General features: G+C 44.7%; 1 protein-coding gene across 8 annotated transcripts in view; it reads left to right on the top strand.

Annotated features, from left to right (window-relative positions):
- The window catches only part of NCKAP5 (NCK associated protein 5), a 1,211,030-nt gene that overhangs the window by 1,130,815 nt on the left and 61,775 nt on the right, over positions 1–18,440 (top strand). For 7 of the 8 annotated variants that reach the window (XM_070799923.1, XM_070799938.1, XM_070799949.1 and 4 more), the window contains one exon: positions 3,282–3,418. In XM_070799923.1, the coding sequence (XP_070656024.1) occupies positions 3,282–3,418 (137 nt within the window). Of the gene's footprint in view, positions 1–3,281; positions 3,419–6,453; positions 6,587–18,440 lie in introns of all 8 variants that reach the window. The other variant, XM_070799952.1, reaches the window with a different exon arrangement.

Consider the following 18,440-nt stretch of genomic DNA (forward strand, 5'->3'; position numbering starts at 1 on the left):
ATTCCTATCCTGTTCAAATGTATTTATATGTTGAACTATAAAAAATGTAGTTTGATATATTAGCAGTAGATTGTGCATTAATGACAGTGGAATGGTGGGAGCCTTCCGCCTGAGAAGAACTATCCTTCGCTACAGTCAGTTGAAACAGGCTTTCATGATTAAAGACAGGACCAGGCTAAGAGTCAAAGTTTTTTCACTGTTCACTCAGGATTGAAAATATTTATTACAGTTCAGGATGACACTAAATAATTTGTAACTTGTATGGCCCATGTTGCATTTATGATGTGCATAAACATATGCGCTAGAATTCTGAAGGCTTTCATTTATGATTTGATGATGAGAAAGCAGCCACAAGTAGAGATTATACCAGGGGCTTCTGAGAAATTAGAAATGAAGACTTTTCATTAAACATCTTTGAATCAGTGTGATTGGGTATTTCCATGGCTGAGTTCTTCCTCCACACAGTAATACTAACTGCTGTGAGTGTTTCATCACAAACTTCTGCTCATCTCAAGCCAAGGCTACATTTTAAAAGGCCCGAATGCATATTATTTTTGAAGTAAATGCATTGTTAATTAATGACACAGCCTCCAGAGATTCAGGGGCGAAATCGTAGTTATAGATTATGTGCTCCATGCCTGACTAGCCACATGTGTGACCTCAATTCAGCAACTGGCTGCCGAGCAGACTCCATGATTAAACACTGTCATTATAACAAATTGAATAGAAACCGCAAGCCTTGAATTGCTTCATAGGAAGAGAATAGGAAGGAGATTGTTCTGATCTTGCTGCTAATATTCAGTGCTTCAGTTTTCTAAGGTGTGTGTCTTAATTAAATCGTCATGAAGAGTTATAAAACAAAAAAAGTGGTATATGGTAGACAGTAAGGTCAACACGACGCAGGACATTTTTGTGCTGTGCATCCTGAAACTTCCTGCCCACCTTAGGTTGTTGTCACCATGTGTCAGAGGCAAGGCCTGCTTTCCAAGACTTCTCTTCTGTGACCATTGGTTACTCGTCTTAAAAATTAAAGAACAGAAAACTAGATGGAACAAAAGGAAGGTAGTTTCACGCAGTCACTTCTGGTTAAAATATGCATTGGAATTGGTTATTTTCTTATCCCCATATCAAAAATGGAAGTAACTGTACAGATCTCCCATTGCTGATGAAAATACGGTTACTTTGCTTCTGCTCACAAGCAGAATGCTACTGAGAGGCTCTCACAGCATGTCCTATTGATAATCATTGAGGCTGGAGCAATAATAACACTAATTCTCCATTCCGACATGAGGAAGAGCTACACTGTGCAGGTTAGTCCACTATTATGGGTTATGGAGGAACTTTAATCGTTCTCTGCTAATTGCACCCTGGCTACTTAAAATGTAATCCCTGGGCCAGCAGCAACCCCTGGGAGCTTGTCAGAAATACCAGTTCTCAGACCCCACTCCAGACCACCGAATCAGGATCAGAATCTGAAGTGTTAGAAAAGCTCTGAAGGCGTATGCACATGTGAGCTTGCACAGTACTGCCCAGCGAGACCTTTAAGGGCCTCTGGGCAGTTTCCCAGAGAAGGCAATGGCACCCCACTCCAGTACTCTTGCCTGGAAAATCCCATGGACGGAGGAGCCTGGTAGACTGCGGTCCATGGGGTCCCTAAGAGTCGGACATGACTGAGCAACTTCCCTTTCACGTTTCACTTTCATGCATTGGAGAAGGAAATGGCAACCCACCCCAGTGTTCTTGCCTGGAGAATCCCAGGGAGATGGCGGAGCCTGGTGGGCTGCCGTCTATGGGGTCACACAGAGTTGGACATGACTGAAGTGACTTAGCAGCAGCAGCAGTGCAGTTTCCCAAACCACCTATTTCAAAATGATCTTCATCAGGTTGCTAGGAAAATCAGTTTAGTTCAGTTCAGTTGAGTCACTCAGTCAGGTCCAACTCTTTTCGACCCCATGAATTGCAGCACCCCAGGCCTCCCTGTCCATCACCAACTCCCGGAGTTCACTCAAACCCATGTCCATCGAGTCGGTGATGCCATCCAGCCATCTCATCCTCTTGTCGTCCCCTTCTCCTCCTGCCCCCAATCCCTCCCAGCATCAGAGTCTTTTCCAGTGAGTCAACTCTTCGCATGAGGTGGCCAAAGTACTGGAGTTTCAGCTTTAGCATCATTCCTTCCAAAGAAATCCCAGGGCTGATCTCCTTCAGAATGGACTGGTTGGATCTCCTTGCAGTCCAAGGGACTCTCAAGAGTCTTCTCCAACACCACAGTTCAAAAGAATCAATTCTTTGGCGCTCAGCTTTCTTCACAGTCCAACTCTCACATCCATACATGACCACTGGAAAAACCATAGCCTTGACTAGACAGACCTTTGTCAGCAAAGTAATGTCTCTGCTTTTGAATATGCTATCTAGGTTGGTCATAACTTTCCTTCCAAGGAGCAAGTGTCTTTTAATTTCATGGCTGCAGTCACCATCTGCAGTGATTTTGGAGCCCCCAAAAATAAAATCTGACACTGTTTCCACTGTTTCCCCATCTATTTCCCATGAAGTAATGGGACCAATCAGGGCTCCCTAATCAACCGTGTTTGGGAAAAGCTGCAAATTCAAATCCTCCCTTTGGAAATCATGACTGTCCCCATTAGCACAATGAAGACTCCGAGATATTCTCCAAAAATGAAACCCGTTTGTTCATTGTATATTAACACATGCATATGGAATCTAGAAAGTTGATACCAATGAACCCATTTGCAAGACAGCAGTGGAGATGCATACGTAGAGAACAGGAGGAAGGAAAGGGTGGGACGAACTGTGAAAATAGTGTGGAAACATGTATATTACCATATGTAAAACAGATAGCAAGTGGGACTTTGCTGTGTGACACAGGGGGCTCAACCCAGTGCTCTGTGACAACCTCAAGGGATAAGAGGAAATCTATTTGCTATTTGATGTATTAATATAACACTACCTGGAGAATGATCAGTCTTTCCCAAGCAGTTTGCCCACTAAATGCTTTCTAACATGGAAAGTCTGTCAACATCTTGTGGAAAAGTGGTCCGAGGGCACTTTGCCTTTGGGTCTCCAAGACTGAACGTCCTCTAACGATGCATGTAATTATGCAGACGTTTCTGTTAGCAAGACTCGCAGGGGATGGAATGTTGGCAAACCAAGCTTCTGCCGTGTTTGGACCTTGTTGATTATTTCTGCATGTCCTCCCCTCCTCCCTAAACTTGTGAAGAGTTGAAGGAAGCTGATTGTGATTTCATATGCATTTCCTCTTTTAGGAAAAATCAATTCCCAAATGAAGAGTGAAGCCGAGCCAAGGTCTCAAAATTGTTCACCATTCCAATATGTCGAAAACACAATGCCGAGCAAGCCACTTCCAGCCTGGGAGGGTGATGACGCTGCTGCAGAGACCCAGGTAAGGAGAGATCGCCAGGAGGGCACCCTCCATCTGCTGGGCCTGAGTGGGAAGAATGACCTCCTTAACCACTTCTGTGGTAGAGTTAATGTTAAATCAAATTTGTTGTGGTTCAGTGAAGAATGACCAAGGCCCACGGCTCTCCTTTTTTCCTGAATTACACTGATAACACTGTGTTCTTGTAACTCAACTGTTTCTGCCCATCTGCACCCTGACTCTCAAGGTAAGGATTCTCTGCCCTGATGAGACACTGTGGGACTGTCATTCACTCTCCCAAACCATAACAGCACCACTTAGAATGAGTTCATGATTATTTTTTCATTATCTTATCAGTTACATTAACTTTACCTTGCACCTATGAGACAGGTAAAGCAGGCGTGATTATATTCCCTTTAGGGATTAAGAAACTGAGGCCTGGAGTGGTCAAATGACTTGTTGGGGTCAGTGAGACTTGTGTTTCTTCAATCCCTGTCATCTTCACAGTCCTTCGTCCTTCATCCTCCCTGAGATGGCACACACACAGGCTTCCTGGCATGTGATTGGACCTGGGGAGGAGCTCAGGGCTCAGGGACTCGGGTCTTCTCCAGGAGCTACATGGTATTTTCTCCTTAGCACCCTCCCGCTTACCTCTTCCAACTCATTACCTGGGCCATATTCAGCTTGTACATGATTTCTCACCTTGTCCTTGGGCTGGCCCACTCTGGGGTCTTTGGTGGTGCCCGCACACAGTGAGAAGAGTGGGTGGAAGGACATAAGAGTCAATCACCAGAGCTTCCTCGCCCTTCCTTGACCCTTCCTGCTTCTGCCACCTCAGCTGCCACTGAGGAGAGCTGCCACCTCAGCTCTCCCACTCCTGGCATTAGGAGGCCCCATTACTATTTCTACTAAGGTTTCTACCCAACCATGATGAGCAAATACCAGATTAGCCCACATCAGAGATCCCACATAGCCAGTGTGGTGGAGCCTTCTTTCAGCCTTTAACACCTCAGTATGTAAATGAGAACCTGGACAAGTAGGGGAAATGATCCCCTGGGCCCATAGCCTCAATGTGCAGCAGAGGCCACCAGCTCCAGAGATGCTGGACTGTGGTCAGGGTCCAAAGGAAAGTTACTCTGGCACTAAGATTAGAACTCAGCCCTCTGAATTCCATGTCCAGCACTCAGAACAGGGGTCTGAAAGGCAAAGGAGTAAACAAGTGTGTTTTGTCATGCCTTAATCAGACACAGAAATGATAGGCTTTTCTCAGTTTCCTCTAAAGCAGTAGCTGCCACATGTGAGCAGACATCAGAATCATGTGGAGGGCTACATGTGATGTGTATCCTGCTGCCTGCACCCAGAGTCCAGTTTGGTATAGATGGGGTGAGATTCAAACACTTCTAATAAATTCCCAGGTGATGCTGATGCTGCTGGTTCACAGAACACACTTTGAGAAGCAATGCTTTAAGGACTCTGTGCTTGCTTTTTGGAACTAAAAAATTTATAAAACTTTAAAAGACACCCAGACTTGGGGGGGAAACAGTTCAGAAACAATAGGTAGTGATAGTGGCAAAGGATTCAAGCAATTCCAAGAAAGTAATAAAACAAAAACAAAAAAAGAGGGGGTGTCATTCAGTGCTGGCAGGAAGGAGCCTCTATGAATATTCATATCCCCAACACACACACACCTCTCTGGGGTTCCTTCCTCATCATCCTTCACCAGCTCAGTCCATTGGAAATCCTGCATGGTCTTCTAAGAGTCATCACTGGGGCTTGGAACTCATAACTCTGCTTCATTGACTGCTAGGGAGGGAAAGTGTAAAGTATGGGTGAGCTTTATATTTCTAGTTCCAAGTACAGTGGTTGGCTCCATTCATGTCTTGAATAGACGGATGAAAATGCATTTCATCATACCCAGCTTCCTGCCAGAACTCTAGACACAGGCCTCCCTTGGAACCACTGCTGTAGACCTATCATCCTTCATAAATGTCATCCTTGCTAGACGACTGATATCTCCTGGATTGAGCTCTGTACCCCCAAAACCTAGGATACCACTTAGCCTAGAGTAGGTACTATGATGCTTAGCACAGAATCTTTGGAATGGGTGGATGAATAATTAAATGAATTAAGGAATAAAGGAATAATTGCTTGGATTCATAACCCTAGATAAAGGAGCTTACATTCTAAAATACGTTTTTATCATTTCTGACCAAATGGCACCCTCCCAAACAGATTTAACTTCTGTGCATAAACTACCTGGGGTGGGTGTAGAATAATCGGTCCTAAGAGGACAGTCTGCAAATGTAAAAGAAAGCCCCAAATGCTCTTGATTCTACACAAAGGGGTTGAGGTCTTAGATACCAGTATTCTGCTTATGTGCACAGTGTGAAAAACCATCTATACAGTTTGAACAACCTCAACAGTTCCTGAACTTGACTTTATTGCCATACCTGTGACATCCTCATGGGTCATGTCGTATGTTCATGTGAGCAGGAGAGGAGACTGATTCCCTTGACCTGTGAACTGTTAGTAGATTCAGTGATTACATATAACCCTATAGAGCCAGCAATTGTGTACTTTCCTAAAGGCTTTTTAGTCTTTCAGGGCCTGGAATAAAATTATGAATTAGGCAAACATGTATTCTTTTGTTCCCAAGGTTGATTACCGTCATACTCTCTGATACTTGAAAGCTAGTGGTAAGATCAGCTAGATAAATAAGCCATTAGGCTTGGGACAGCAGCTCTAATGGGCACTTGAGAAAAATAAGATGCCATAAAGTAGTGTACCAAATGCAGAGGGGGTAACTGTGGGGACCGTCCCGTACCTGGACAGTGGCAGCATATGGCTTCATCAGCACATTCCCATTTCTGCAGCTCTGATAACCTAATATAAGGTACCAATTCCACGTGAGACAGATCAACTGACCAGGCAGTGAGGGTGGGGTAATGGGGATAGAATTCTGTGCACAGACCAACAGCCAGATATGAACATCCTCGCGGGATGCACTGTCCATTTTGACTTGCATGAATCATCTTAACAGTCTCATATTACTCATTTAGGACAAGGCACCCAGAATGTGTGCATACTCTGCCAGCGGTAGCAGTGATAGTGACAGTGACCCGGACTATGGAAATAATGGTTTTGGAGCTGGAAGGGGCAAGTTAGTGAAAGCAATGAAGAGCACCACCCCAGGTAACACCCGCCGGGTCCCCAGGAAATTCAGGGAGCCTCTCTCTTGGGTACCCTTCGATCATGCCTTTCACCAGGCTCTGTTTCGACCTCACTTAGATCTTATATCTTAGTTCCACGTCTCTCCTGAGATCTAATTTCCTGGTACTTACGGAACATTGTCTACGCGCATCAATTTGTTTTCTGGTATTATCTTAATGACATTGCAGTGCAGTCTGAAAGGATTTTATTTCCAAATCTGGCGTCTCCCAAAAAGTCTCCAATGGAGTTATCTTCATAATGAAGGGATGGCTATAAAGATAACTTTGTTCTTAATTACACACTTTGGCAAGTTAAATCACCCCATGAGCTATGGATGGGGTGTTCCAGGCTCTCTGCTCATATCATGCTCTGTAACTCTGGACCTGTTACCCATTATGAGCAGGTCTGTTTACTAGGCTCAAACTCCCTCACATTATTTTTATTTGAAAGAGAATTTGCACTAGAAAAGCCTTCATCCTGAGGCATTTAAAAATATATATAGTCAGATGGCATTTCCTTACAGATACAAGAGGACAGATGACCCCTAATATAGAGTGTGATCCAGGATCTGCTTTTCTCCTGATCCACTGTGGATTATCAGAAATACTTTAATGAATCAATGGAGAATCATTCTTTCCATACTAATCAACTTTTATCAAATACTAATTTGGCAATTATCTGTTGTAACCATGACTGTCCTTTTTAAAACAAGTCTGGTATGTTACTTTTGAAAAAAAGAAATTACCTAGTAATTGTGTGAGTGTTAACCGGTTTTCCATTTGTCTTGGCATTTGTGACATGTAGGGTAAGATGGGCGTGTGAGAATAGTCATTAACCTGAGCCTCCTTTTTGTTCCTTGCATCCTACAAATCACCAGAGAGGCAGGACCAATGGGTGGATCCTGCAAAGACTTACCAAAAGGAAAGTGGCTAATGCCCCTGGCGTTTTAGTTAGGCTGTTGTCCTTGTAAGCTCTCAGGGGTCTGTCAGTGTCCCTTTGTTGTAACAGTTAAGGGGAAGGGGAATTAATTGTCAAGGGTCCTTCTCCATGAATATGCTGAAGGCCAGGCCAACTGCTAGTCTAGCTCCTCCCTTGCGCTTAACATGGATCCACAGTGAATAACCTCACCTTGCTGACCCTTAACTGTTCTTCCTGGCTCTAATTTCCTACATTTATTGAACAAATACTTATTAAAGGGCTCCTCTGGGCCAGCTTTCTGGCAGTGAAGGAATGAACAAAGATCTCTGCCAGGCAGTAAAAGATAGATATTTGTTGGTGGTGTTTAATTGCTAAGTTGTGTCCGACTCTTTGCCACCCCATAGACTGTAACCTGCCAGGTTCTTGTATCCATGGAATTTTCCAAGCAAGAATAGTAGAGTGAGTTGCCATTTCCTACTCCAGGGGATCTTCCTGACCCAGGGATCAAACCTGTGTATCTTGCATCTCCTGGTTGGAATAAACTAGTAAATGAATATCTTTTGTTGAAAGGAGGTACGGAAGAAACAAGTAAAGCAGGATAGGATATGGAAGAACAGGACTGCTCAGGAGTGGTGGTTGGTGGGACCAGAGCGGGAAGAGGGGGCTCAGATGTTAAAATTTCAATAGAGCAGTCTGAACAAGGCTCACTGTTGTTCTGTTAATTACTCTGTCATGTCTGACTCTTTGCAACCCCATGGACTGTAGCCCTCCAGGCTCCTCTGTCCATGGGATTCTCCAGGCAAGAGTACTTGAATGGGTTGCCATTTCCTTCTCCAGGGGATCTTCCTGACCCTGGGATTGAACCCGGGTCTCCTGCATCTCAGGCAGATTCTTTACCATCTGAGCTACCAGCGAAGCCCAAGGCTCACTGAGAAGGTGGTATTTGAGCAGAGATGTGGAGGAGGAGAGAGTGAGCCTGGAAGACATCTTGGGGAAGCACATTCTCAGCCCGGGAACAATCAGTGCAGACACCTTGATGCTGTGGCAGAAGGAGGATGTTGGAAGACTAGGAGATGAGGTCAGATGAATGGAGAAGGGGTCAGAGCTCTTGTAAGGCCTTGCTCACCTTCCTGAGGACTTTGCTTCTCCCCTGAGAGCCATCCATGGGGGCCTTTGGGCAGTCTGAACAGAGCAGTGGCATGATCTGAGATGCTTTCCAAGGACCACTCTGACTGCTATTTTGAGAAGACTGAAGAAGCCAGGTCGACTAGAAGGCCATTATACTTATCCAAGCAACATGTGTTAGTGGCTGAGACCAAGGTGGTCCCCGTGAAGGAGTGGGCAGCACGGGCTAGTAATGGGACTGTCTGTAGTGATGAGCATGTTCTGTATCAGCTCTGTCTAGTACCATGGCCATTACCCACACAAGACTCAGGAGTTCTTGCAGTGTGACTAGTGTGAGAATAGAACTGGATTTTTTCATTTAATTTTTTGCCATAGTTTCTCTAAGAGTTCCATTTTCCTCTATTTTGTTTTTATTTTAATTAACTTTAAATATTAATAGCCAGAGTTGGGACACTGTACAACACAAGGAGTGACAATGGTCTCATTCCAGTTCTAATTAAAAATACAACACGAGTGATTGGTAGATTGGAGGTGGAGTGAAAGAAGAAGCAGGGTCGAGGGTGGCTCCCAGGTTGGGGTCCTAGAAAGGACAGCCCTCTGCCCACCGTAATGAGAAGACTGAGGTTGCGGCTTGAGGAAGCTAACCGGTAGTTGATGCTAAGTTCAAGGTGCCCATCAAGCAAGCAGAGATGTGAGTATGTTGCCCACCAAGATTCTTGGCCTCCTTCATCAACAGAAATTGATCAGAGGTCAGATAAGATATTCAAGCAAGGCTTTGTTAGGGTTCCTGCTGCAGTAGTGGGGAGTGAGAACAAAGCCCAGGCTCCCTTGCTCACTCCCCAAGGAAGGAGGCAAGCTTGATCCTTACATAGGGTGAGGGTAGAGGTGTGTCCGGGAGTTGAGCCAGAGGGATGGCTTGGGTGGCTTGTCCACCTCTTAGATTGTGTTGTGTGCAGGAGGCATGCACAGTACCCTGCTTTTGCTCCAGGCCCTTCGTAAGTGGCAGGAGGTTTTTTGGTCTCTAGCTTATGTTCTGGAATCTGTCCCTAACTGCATACACATGCAGTTATTTTTAGTCCTTTATAGTTTCTCTGTACTTTGTTGCCCGAGGAGAGGTATGTCCAGGTGAAAGCATTTCAGCGCTGCAGCAAAGGGTCCCAGGTCGCAGGTCTCAGATAGGTGGTGGTGGGCTGTGTGAGTCTGGAGTTGGGCAGGTCAAGTCTGGTCTGTAGAGGTAATTGGATGTCAGTGTGCCAACAGAATCTAAGGTCCTGGGTCCCGCTGAGATCAGGAGGGGGCCAGAGAGGAGAAGAGGAAAAACCAACAAAGGAGACTGGGCAGGAGCCAGCAGTGAGCAAAGAGGAGGAGTGTGTGGCATTCCTAAAGCTGAGTGGAGAGAATGTGTCAAAGAAGAATACCGTGGTTCAATATGCTACTTGCTAAAAAGGACACAGGCTTCATATTGAGACCTGTCTCTTCCTCTGACAGTGGGGTTCTGGGGGTAGGAAGTGGGGGTGGGGGAGGGATGGTCTAAAGGCAGTTTGAAAACATCTCCAAAAAGGAAGCAAGATTAAGACAAATTGATTCTGAATGAGGATGACATACCTGAGTATGAAAGAAATCACTTTAGGGTCCAGAGTTTTAACCTAGCTTGTTTAAATGAGGTGTGCAAAGCAATACAGAATACACATTAGGTGATGGCTATGGACCTTGGTGGACAGAGAACTTGCTCCTTTAACTTTTTTTCTTTTTTTTTTTTCTACTTCACTGCAAAATGAAGCGAGTCTCAGCCTCAGTTTTTTTCTCTCTATCCTCATAGTGCTCATCCTCTTTCCTCCAACCAGAACAAATCCCTATTTGAGAGGTTTCTTTCACTCTATCGCTATAGCCGCTGGGCCCATTGGTGCTTCTTGGGAATAAGATGCAGAGTAACCCTGGAAGCAGCACAACCAGCACAAAGATCAGTCCCTCTCTCCAGACATCTGCCTTCTGTCTGTAAAATGGGACTTGTTGCCAGAGCTCTGTCATCTGTCCACCCTGACTGATCCAGCCACCCCCAGCTGCAGCTAATGTCAGTGCTGCCAGAAACAGAAAATGTGTCCAGACAGCTGGCGTGGCTCTGAGTGTGTGCTGGCTTCCTGCAAGCCTGGAAAGGGGCGTTTAGGGTTGCTGCAGCTCCAGTAACTTTTTGGGTGTTGGCAAAGTTGATAAGAAGATTGAAACAAGAGAAAAACACAGAAAGGAGTGCATGCCTTATGTAGGTGGTAGAGATTTTCTTCCCTTTGGAGACACAATTTTGTCTTGCCATTATCTCCTTTGTCTTCAAGACGAGATTACCCTTCCCCCACTCCTCCCCGACGAGCTGGTTCACTCTTTCAGTAACAAGTTTGTAATAGAGATTCCCAACCCGCAGGATGAAATTTTCCGTATCTTAAAGCCTTAGTGGAAGTTGTCCCAGAGAGTTGGCCTTTCTCAAACACACCGTCTCTCCCTGGCCCACTGAAATATCCCTCAGGTAGAGGAGGGTACCTGCCAGTGGCAATCTGTCCTCCAAGGCTTCTAGAAAATGGGCACTCAGTGGCCTCTACTTCTTATGCAAAAGAGTCCTACTTTCTAAAACGCTGCCTATGGGCTCTTAAAGGACTCAAGTAAGTACACATCTTTACTTTCAAAGTTGGTTTCTATAGCATGACTTTGAAATATGTGTAGAAAGCCCAAGTTGTTAGTAGAGAGGCAGCAGCAGAAGCAGGATTTAGGAGCTGGGTAGGTGGCGCAGCGGGTGAGGGAGTAGGCAAAGTAAGTTTGTGGCTTTGTTTCCATGGAGCTATCTGTTCTAAATTGCCATGTTGGGCATAACAAACACTCCTACCCCCTTCCTGCAGGTGGGACCTGGGAGAAGGCAGGAAGGAGCCAGGGACAGAGGTGGGAAGATGAAGGACAGAGAGCAGACCAGGGCCAGAATGTGAAATAGGGACAGCCCAGCAGAGTTGCAGCAGTGAAGCTCAGTCTCTGTGAGGAGGAGCAAGGAGGAGTCTCACACCTGGCTGAACACTCTGGATCTCACACCTGAAACAGCAATTTCTCTAAGACCCCTCCACTAGGCGTTGGATTCATCCATCTGGCTGCCCACCACCATTACCTACCCTGCCAGGTATCTCAAGGGCAAAAATCCTGTCTTAGCTGATGGTCTCACCATTCTTTTAGTACAAACTATGAAGCTGGAAGTTTTCCTAGACTCTTCCTTCTCTTGCCTCCACCTCCTGGCAGTCTGAAGGTTCTGCTGGCTTCTTGCTGAGCTGCTCCTCAAACCTACCCATTCTCTAGCCTTTCTGCTGCTGCCCCAGTAGTGCCTTCATTTGGTCAATATGCCCACTGCCTCCTTGCGCCCCTCCCCGCTCAACTCCCTGCCTGTCCCATTCATGCTTCCACAAAGCATAAAATCCCATCATATTCTTCCTTAGCTTAAAATCTTTCTTATTCACAGACAAAATCCAGTGTCCTCCACTTGCAAGATTCACAAAGCCCACTTTGACCTTGCCTTTCTGACTTCATCTTTCTCCATTTCCTGTCTTAAACTTTGTTTTTGTTGTTCAGTCGCTAAGTTATGTTCAACGCTTTTTGTCCCCGTGGACTGCAGCACGCCAGGCGTCCTTCACTATCTCCCTGAGTTTGCTCAAATTCATGTCCATTGAGTCAGTGATGCCATCCAACCATCTCATCCTCTGTCACCCTCTTCTCCTCCTGCCCTCAATCTTTCCCATTATCTGAGTCTTTTCCAATGAATCGGCTTTTTGCATCAGGTAGCCAAAGTATTGGAGCTTCAGTGTCAGTCCTTCTAATGAATATTCAGGGTTGATTTCCTCTAGTATTGACTGGTTTGATCTCCTTGCTGTCCACGGGACTCTCAGGAGTCTTCTCCAGCACCACAGTTTGAAAGCATCAATTCTTCAGCACTCTAGGCATCATCGAAATGCTTGTTCTGTCCTGAACACATGATGCCCTTGGGGGCTTCCATGCTTTTGCTCTAGTGGTCTTGCCTCCTGGAATGGCTGTTACTCCAACACCCTTCTATTCTAACCTTTATGTAACTCCTACTGTGTCTTTAAGATTGAGAGTTCAGACTTTACCTCCTCCAGGAAGTCTTCCCATTGCTCCTCCATCAGCCATGCCCAAGTTACTCATAATTGTCTGTTCTCCTTCCCTACTCTATATTTATTTGTGTCCCTTGCCCCTTGAGATTATATTATTTCTTTGCATATTCAGGTGTCTCATTAGTGCCGAGATTGCTTCTTATTCATGTTCTGCACTTAGCACAGGGCCTGGTACAACGTAAGTGCTGAATAAATGTTAAACGGCTTCCTGAGTATTGAATTAAAATGCAGCACAGGACTGGTTAAGGCCTTGTTGCTCTTCATGCAACATCCATCATCCATTTGGGCCTTTCTTTGTACCAGAGAAAGAATGACTCAGAGCAGCTACCTACAGAAGGAAATTCAATAAGAACATTTCTCCTTCTCTGGACGGTTATGCTAGAGAAATTGGTGAATCCATTTTTCCAATTTTTCTCAAAGGTGTAGATGTACTCTAGCTTCCTCTTCCATGATGATTCTTCATGGGGACTGTTGGAGGCATATCAGACTCCTCTGTTTTGTTTTGTTTCTTTTAAATGGTTGCATGTCCCCTGGCTTGATTTTCATAATCTCTGCCCCAGTGTGGGAGTTACTGTCACAGAGAGTCCCCTCTTCCTGAAGAAACTGCACCATACCCTTGAGACCTGAAAGAGACATGTAATGGTTGAGAACCTTCAATCTTGGAATATTTGTTCTGTGAAAATCTCCACGTTGCATTAGTTAGTGGATGAACAGTATTGACAGAAAGAATAGAAGCAAAGAAGAGAGTTGAAACGAGTTCATCTGGTTTATTCAGCTCTTAATCTGTATCCAGGCCAGTGCTGGACACTGGGGATTGAGGACAGGTTAGTGACACAGCCCTGATCCCTCAGTGCTTCTAATCAGACCTACAGATGCAAAACATCAGCTGAGATAGGAGCTGGTCAAGAACCCTAAACAGTTGTGTTCTGCTGCCTAAGGCCATGCTATTGGCTCCTCAGGGTGAAGAACCAGAATTTCATTTCCTTTTAATTTTTCACAAATTGACTTCCCACTAGGGTCTACAGATCACAGAGTCCTGAACTTACTTTCATGAGCTCTCCCTCCCACCTCAGGCCCCACAATCTCAAATACACAAATCAGGTCCACTGAGCAAAGCTTCAGAATCATGGTCCCACAACCCCCAATGATGTTCCCCTAATCGAGCCCTTCAACAAATTACAAAGAGTCAGTGCAGTTGTATTAAAAACAGTTGGTTTTGCAGTAATTAGAAAAACACAAGGACATGATGACTGCGGACCAATATTAAAAGAGACGCTGAAGGATAATGGCTCCAGTTCCTGGTTAATTCCTCAGCTTGAATATTTTGAGATTCACAACTAATTATGCAGAGATGATGAATTTTAAAGACGCTGCCACCCTGTCTTGCCAAGGCCAAGGACTTTGGCTATTAATAGAGCAATCAGATTTTGCTATATAGTAGAGAATTCACACAAAGTTGCATCTATTTTAAAGCATTCATCTGGCACATGACTTAAAGATGACAAATCGTTGTAATGTGCAAAATCAGCATTGGGTTAAACTAAATCCAAACTCATTATAATCATTCTAAGTTCCCCCAGGAGAAATCTTTTGTTTGAAATGGACACCACAGGTAAGAGCTAGGACACCACAGGTAAGAGCTATCTTTAGTCCTTCCTGGATCTTCTGTCTTATTTAGATCATTTTAAAGATTAGCTTTACATTTGACAAACCCACCCTGACCCTAGGGGAATGAACACATGCAATAAAACACGAGGGACTTGTGTCCTAGCATTAAGCTTTCCTGGATGACAAATGGAAACTCCTGACCCTGTCAAGCAGGCTGTTCTTAGACCCTTGCCAGAACCAGGGTCTCAGATTTCTCTGTCACTATTTGTCCACCACAGCTCTTTCAGCTGTTATGATTGGGTTTGCAGTCTGCTGGTTTGTTTTGTTTTTTTTTAAGTGGAGAAAAGTGTCATGCACAATAACAAAACAAAACAAAAAACCCCACTAGCTTCTAAAAACCACGTGGTCAGAAGCTAACCATCAGAAAGAACCCACTGTGTCCTCAGACAGGCTTGAAAAGGGAGGCTGGGATGTGACTTGCATTTAATTATTAAAGCTGCATATTGTGAGGCCCTTAAGAAAGCAAATGTCACGATGGACAGAATGAGTTTACCCTCCTGTCAAAAGAGCAGTGTGCCGTGGCAAAGCCGTCGCTCAATTAAATTGGACTGCGGGATACAGAGGAGATGGAGACCAAGTCTGGGTACCCTAATGAGACATTTTGGAGGGAAGAGATACCAACCCCCCAGAGTTTGTCACTCTGTGATGGATGTTCTCCCCTCCCCCCACCACCATTATCGCAGCGCCCCCCAGCACTACCCATTACAGCCCCAAACATTTAAACAGGAGCTTGCAGAGTAGAATTTCAAAGTGCACAGCAACTCCCTGCTTGTTGTGGAATAGGTGAGGGGAGCAAATGATACAGAATGCTGTGCAAAATAGCAATCTTTCGCTGCCAGGACTGAAAGAAAGCTGGGCAATGGATCTAAATAAATAAGCCATGAATTGGATGCCATTTCATGTGTGGAAATGTGTGCATGCCCTCAGTCTCATGCAGGGGGAGCAGAAGGAAGTGGAGTGTGGTAAACCTCCAAGGCCTCTTGCCACCCTGCAGCCCCCGAAGAGTGCCTGGGATGACTTTTGTGTAGAGCTTACACAGAATCCAAGGAATACCCCCACTGTTGATACTGGGTCGTCTAGCCCCGTAGCTCTCAAACGGGGTGATTGTGACACCCAGGGGACATTTGGCAATGTCTGGAGACACTGTGGGCTGTCACAACTCGCAGGTGGGGAGAGGCTTGCCGTCTGGTGCATGGAGCGCGTGGATGCTGCTAAAACTCCTATAAGGCACAGGGCAGCCCCTAATAACAAAGCCTTGTCAAGCACAAGATGTCAGCAGGGCCGAGAAGCAGCCTAACAAAATTAACCCCTAGGTATCGGAAATGTTCGCTGGGAGGCACAAGCTGTCAAATACTTGCACCAAACTATAACAGCAGAGAAATCCCCCTGCCTCCATGCATTTGCCTCAGGCCTGGCCCAGCTGCCTGATTGGGGGTCAAGATGTATGCCCTCTCCAAGGGGCTTCAGAAGGGACATTCGTGCTCCTGTCTGGGCCTCTCACGCTGGCCTGTGGAGCCTGTTCCATGCTTCTGTCTGAGTGTCAGGGACACTGCAACCATCTGAAGTGCTAACACAGAGCACAGATTGTTTAAGGCTAATACCCATTAAGTCTCTTATTAGTATTTCATTTCTGTCTCTCAGAGAACATGTGCCCTGAGGAGGCGGAAATCCTTTACAGACTTGAAAGTTACCCGAGGACAGTTAATCCTCAGGCTGCTTTCATAAAGTAGGTAAATTGCAATTAGATGTTAAAAGAAGAAAAAAAACATCTTCAACAGGTGTTTGGAGTTCCTGGGGGACCTCAGAGTTTCATGCTTGGCTAAAAAGCACACAGTGATATTTGAAAAGGGCCCCTTGCCAGAACTTTCCACAGAATGGTTAAGACTAGGAAGATTAACATAAATCTCAGGAATAAAAATGCTGGGTCAGTAGAAGGAGCTCTGTTGAAGAAATGGGGTCTGTGGGGAAAAGAAAGGGCTCGGTATTCAGGGAAAATCTTTCTAGAGGTAATTATTAAAGTTTGAAAAAGGAGAATGTGATGTGCAAATCTTTGAGATGTGGGGAGAAAAGAGACACATGCATTCTAATTATTTAGAGTATTTTGTTCTCAGACTTGAAGAAAAATGACAGACACCATTTCTCATGTTCTCCCACCCCACTCACCCCTCCTCAACCAGCCAAAACCCTAGAAACATATCTTGTATTATACAACCAAGCAAATGAGCTCAGGGAAAAAATAGGGTTCCCTTCCTAACAAGCAACTAGGAATTTTTCCAGGAAAATGTCGAGTATCATTCAGCAAATCATACAACTGGTTGTTCTCTGTGAACTTTTTAGAATTTAGAAACCAAGAGCCATGGGCCATTTGGCGAGATGTGTGGGACATGCCTGTAAGTGAGAGTTAGGACACTGTTGTTCTAATGAGTACACTTTGTGGCCCTGAACCAGTAACATTAACTTTTCTGAGCCTTTGTTCATCTGCTATCCAATGTCCACCTTGCCTCCTTCTCGTGGAATAGTTCAGATGTGACAATAGATGTCACAAGGCTTCCAACCTGCAGAGTGCTAAATAAACATGAGTGGAATTGTGTTAAATATATTGAGGGAGAGAACAATTCCTAGAATTTAAGGTTGAGGTTATCAGAAAAGGGGAGGAGAGCACATGGACCTTGCAAACTGTGGGCTGAAATAATGTTAGGCTACAGCCTCAGAAAGGTTATAAAGCCCCCTCATAACTTAGCCAGGGTTATACAGTTTCATTAAAAGAAATATCATAGTCTCTTTATCTGTTGTTAAAATTCAGCCTAAGTAAGAAAGAACTGATTTAAACTTCCCTGAAACAAGCCCAGTTGCATCCTCTGTCCTTTATTATTTATTTTCGCAATGAGTAGCAATATCCCAAGCTATCACTCAGGATCGTTGTTTCCAGGTTCAATTACATGGGACCCAAGAAATATGGTGAGGCTGGATCAGGTGGGGAAAAGTTCCATTTTTAATTAGACCATGAATTTTATTATAAATGAATAAATCAGCATACTCTTTAAGGAATTTAATTAGAAAAGGAGACAGCATTCTTTTCATGGTATTGGCCAAGCTGGCTCTCAGTCTTGGGCAGGCAGAAAAGGTTAATGGTTGGCTCCCAGCCGCCCCCTGATCAGCTTACTCACCTGTTTATGAACCTCTACAGAAGCAATCATAAACAGTGTTCTCTTCCACCTTCATCTTTTCACATTTTTAAAAACCTTCCTTTTATCTTGGTTTGTTTGGCCCATCCAGGGCTATTGTCTCTTTTCATCCTGAAATGTTCCCTCCACACCCCCTCCACCCTCCAGAAACCTCCAGGTATCTTCCTAAATTTGATTAAGATTCCATAGAAAGAAGTGACAGGATCAGTATTTTTAGGGAAGACCCAAAGCTATGCTAACATTGTTCACAGTGCCCACAGGATCTTTGAGATGTGCAGAAGGACTCAGTTAGCCAACTGGAAGAAGCATGTCTGTGTCTTCTTGGACCATAACTTACTTAGTGATACTGAGCAAGCATCTCCCTTCCCCTCATTTGGCCCATCTAGAGCTAGATATCTTCTGGATCCTCCTGCCCCAACCAGGCCTGATGTTCTATCACTACAGCCTGTAAATAAAGACTGTAGTGACTTGACATCAAGCTTCAGGCTTCAAGATCCAGCAGTCTCAGGTATTTGGAAAGCTTCTCAGAGTTTTCCTCAGGTCTCATTCTTCAAAATTTGATTTTATTGTTTTGATCACAGAAGCCACTTCTCTACTTGGTGCCCCTTGCCTCGTGTAACCATCTTTAACCATCTTTATGGCTTTCTTGTTCATCCTTCTAGTCTTTCTCTGTGCAAATCAAGGAAATGCAAACAAATACTTTGTGTACAAAGTGAAGCAAACTGTATACTGTGCTTCATCTTGTTCTGTTTTCCTTCAATTCACAATATATACTGGAGATCACTCCAT

Source organism: Bos indicus, chromosome 2 (assembly GCF_029378745.1).
Source record: "Bos indicus isolate NIAB-ARS_2022 breed Sahiwal x Tharparkar chromosome 2, NIAB-ARS_B.indTharparkar_mat_pri_1.0, whole genome shotgun sequence".
Lineage (NCBI taxonomy): Eukaryota > Metazoa > Chordata > Mammalia > Artiodactyla > Bovidae > Bos > Bos indicus.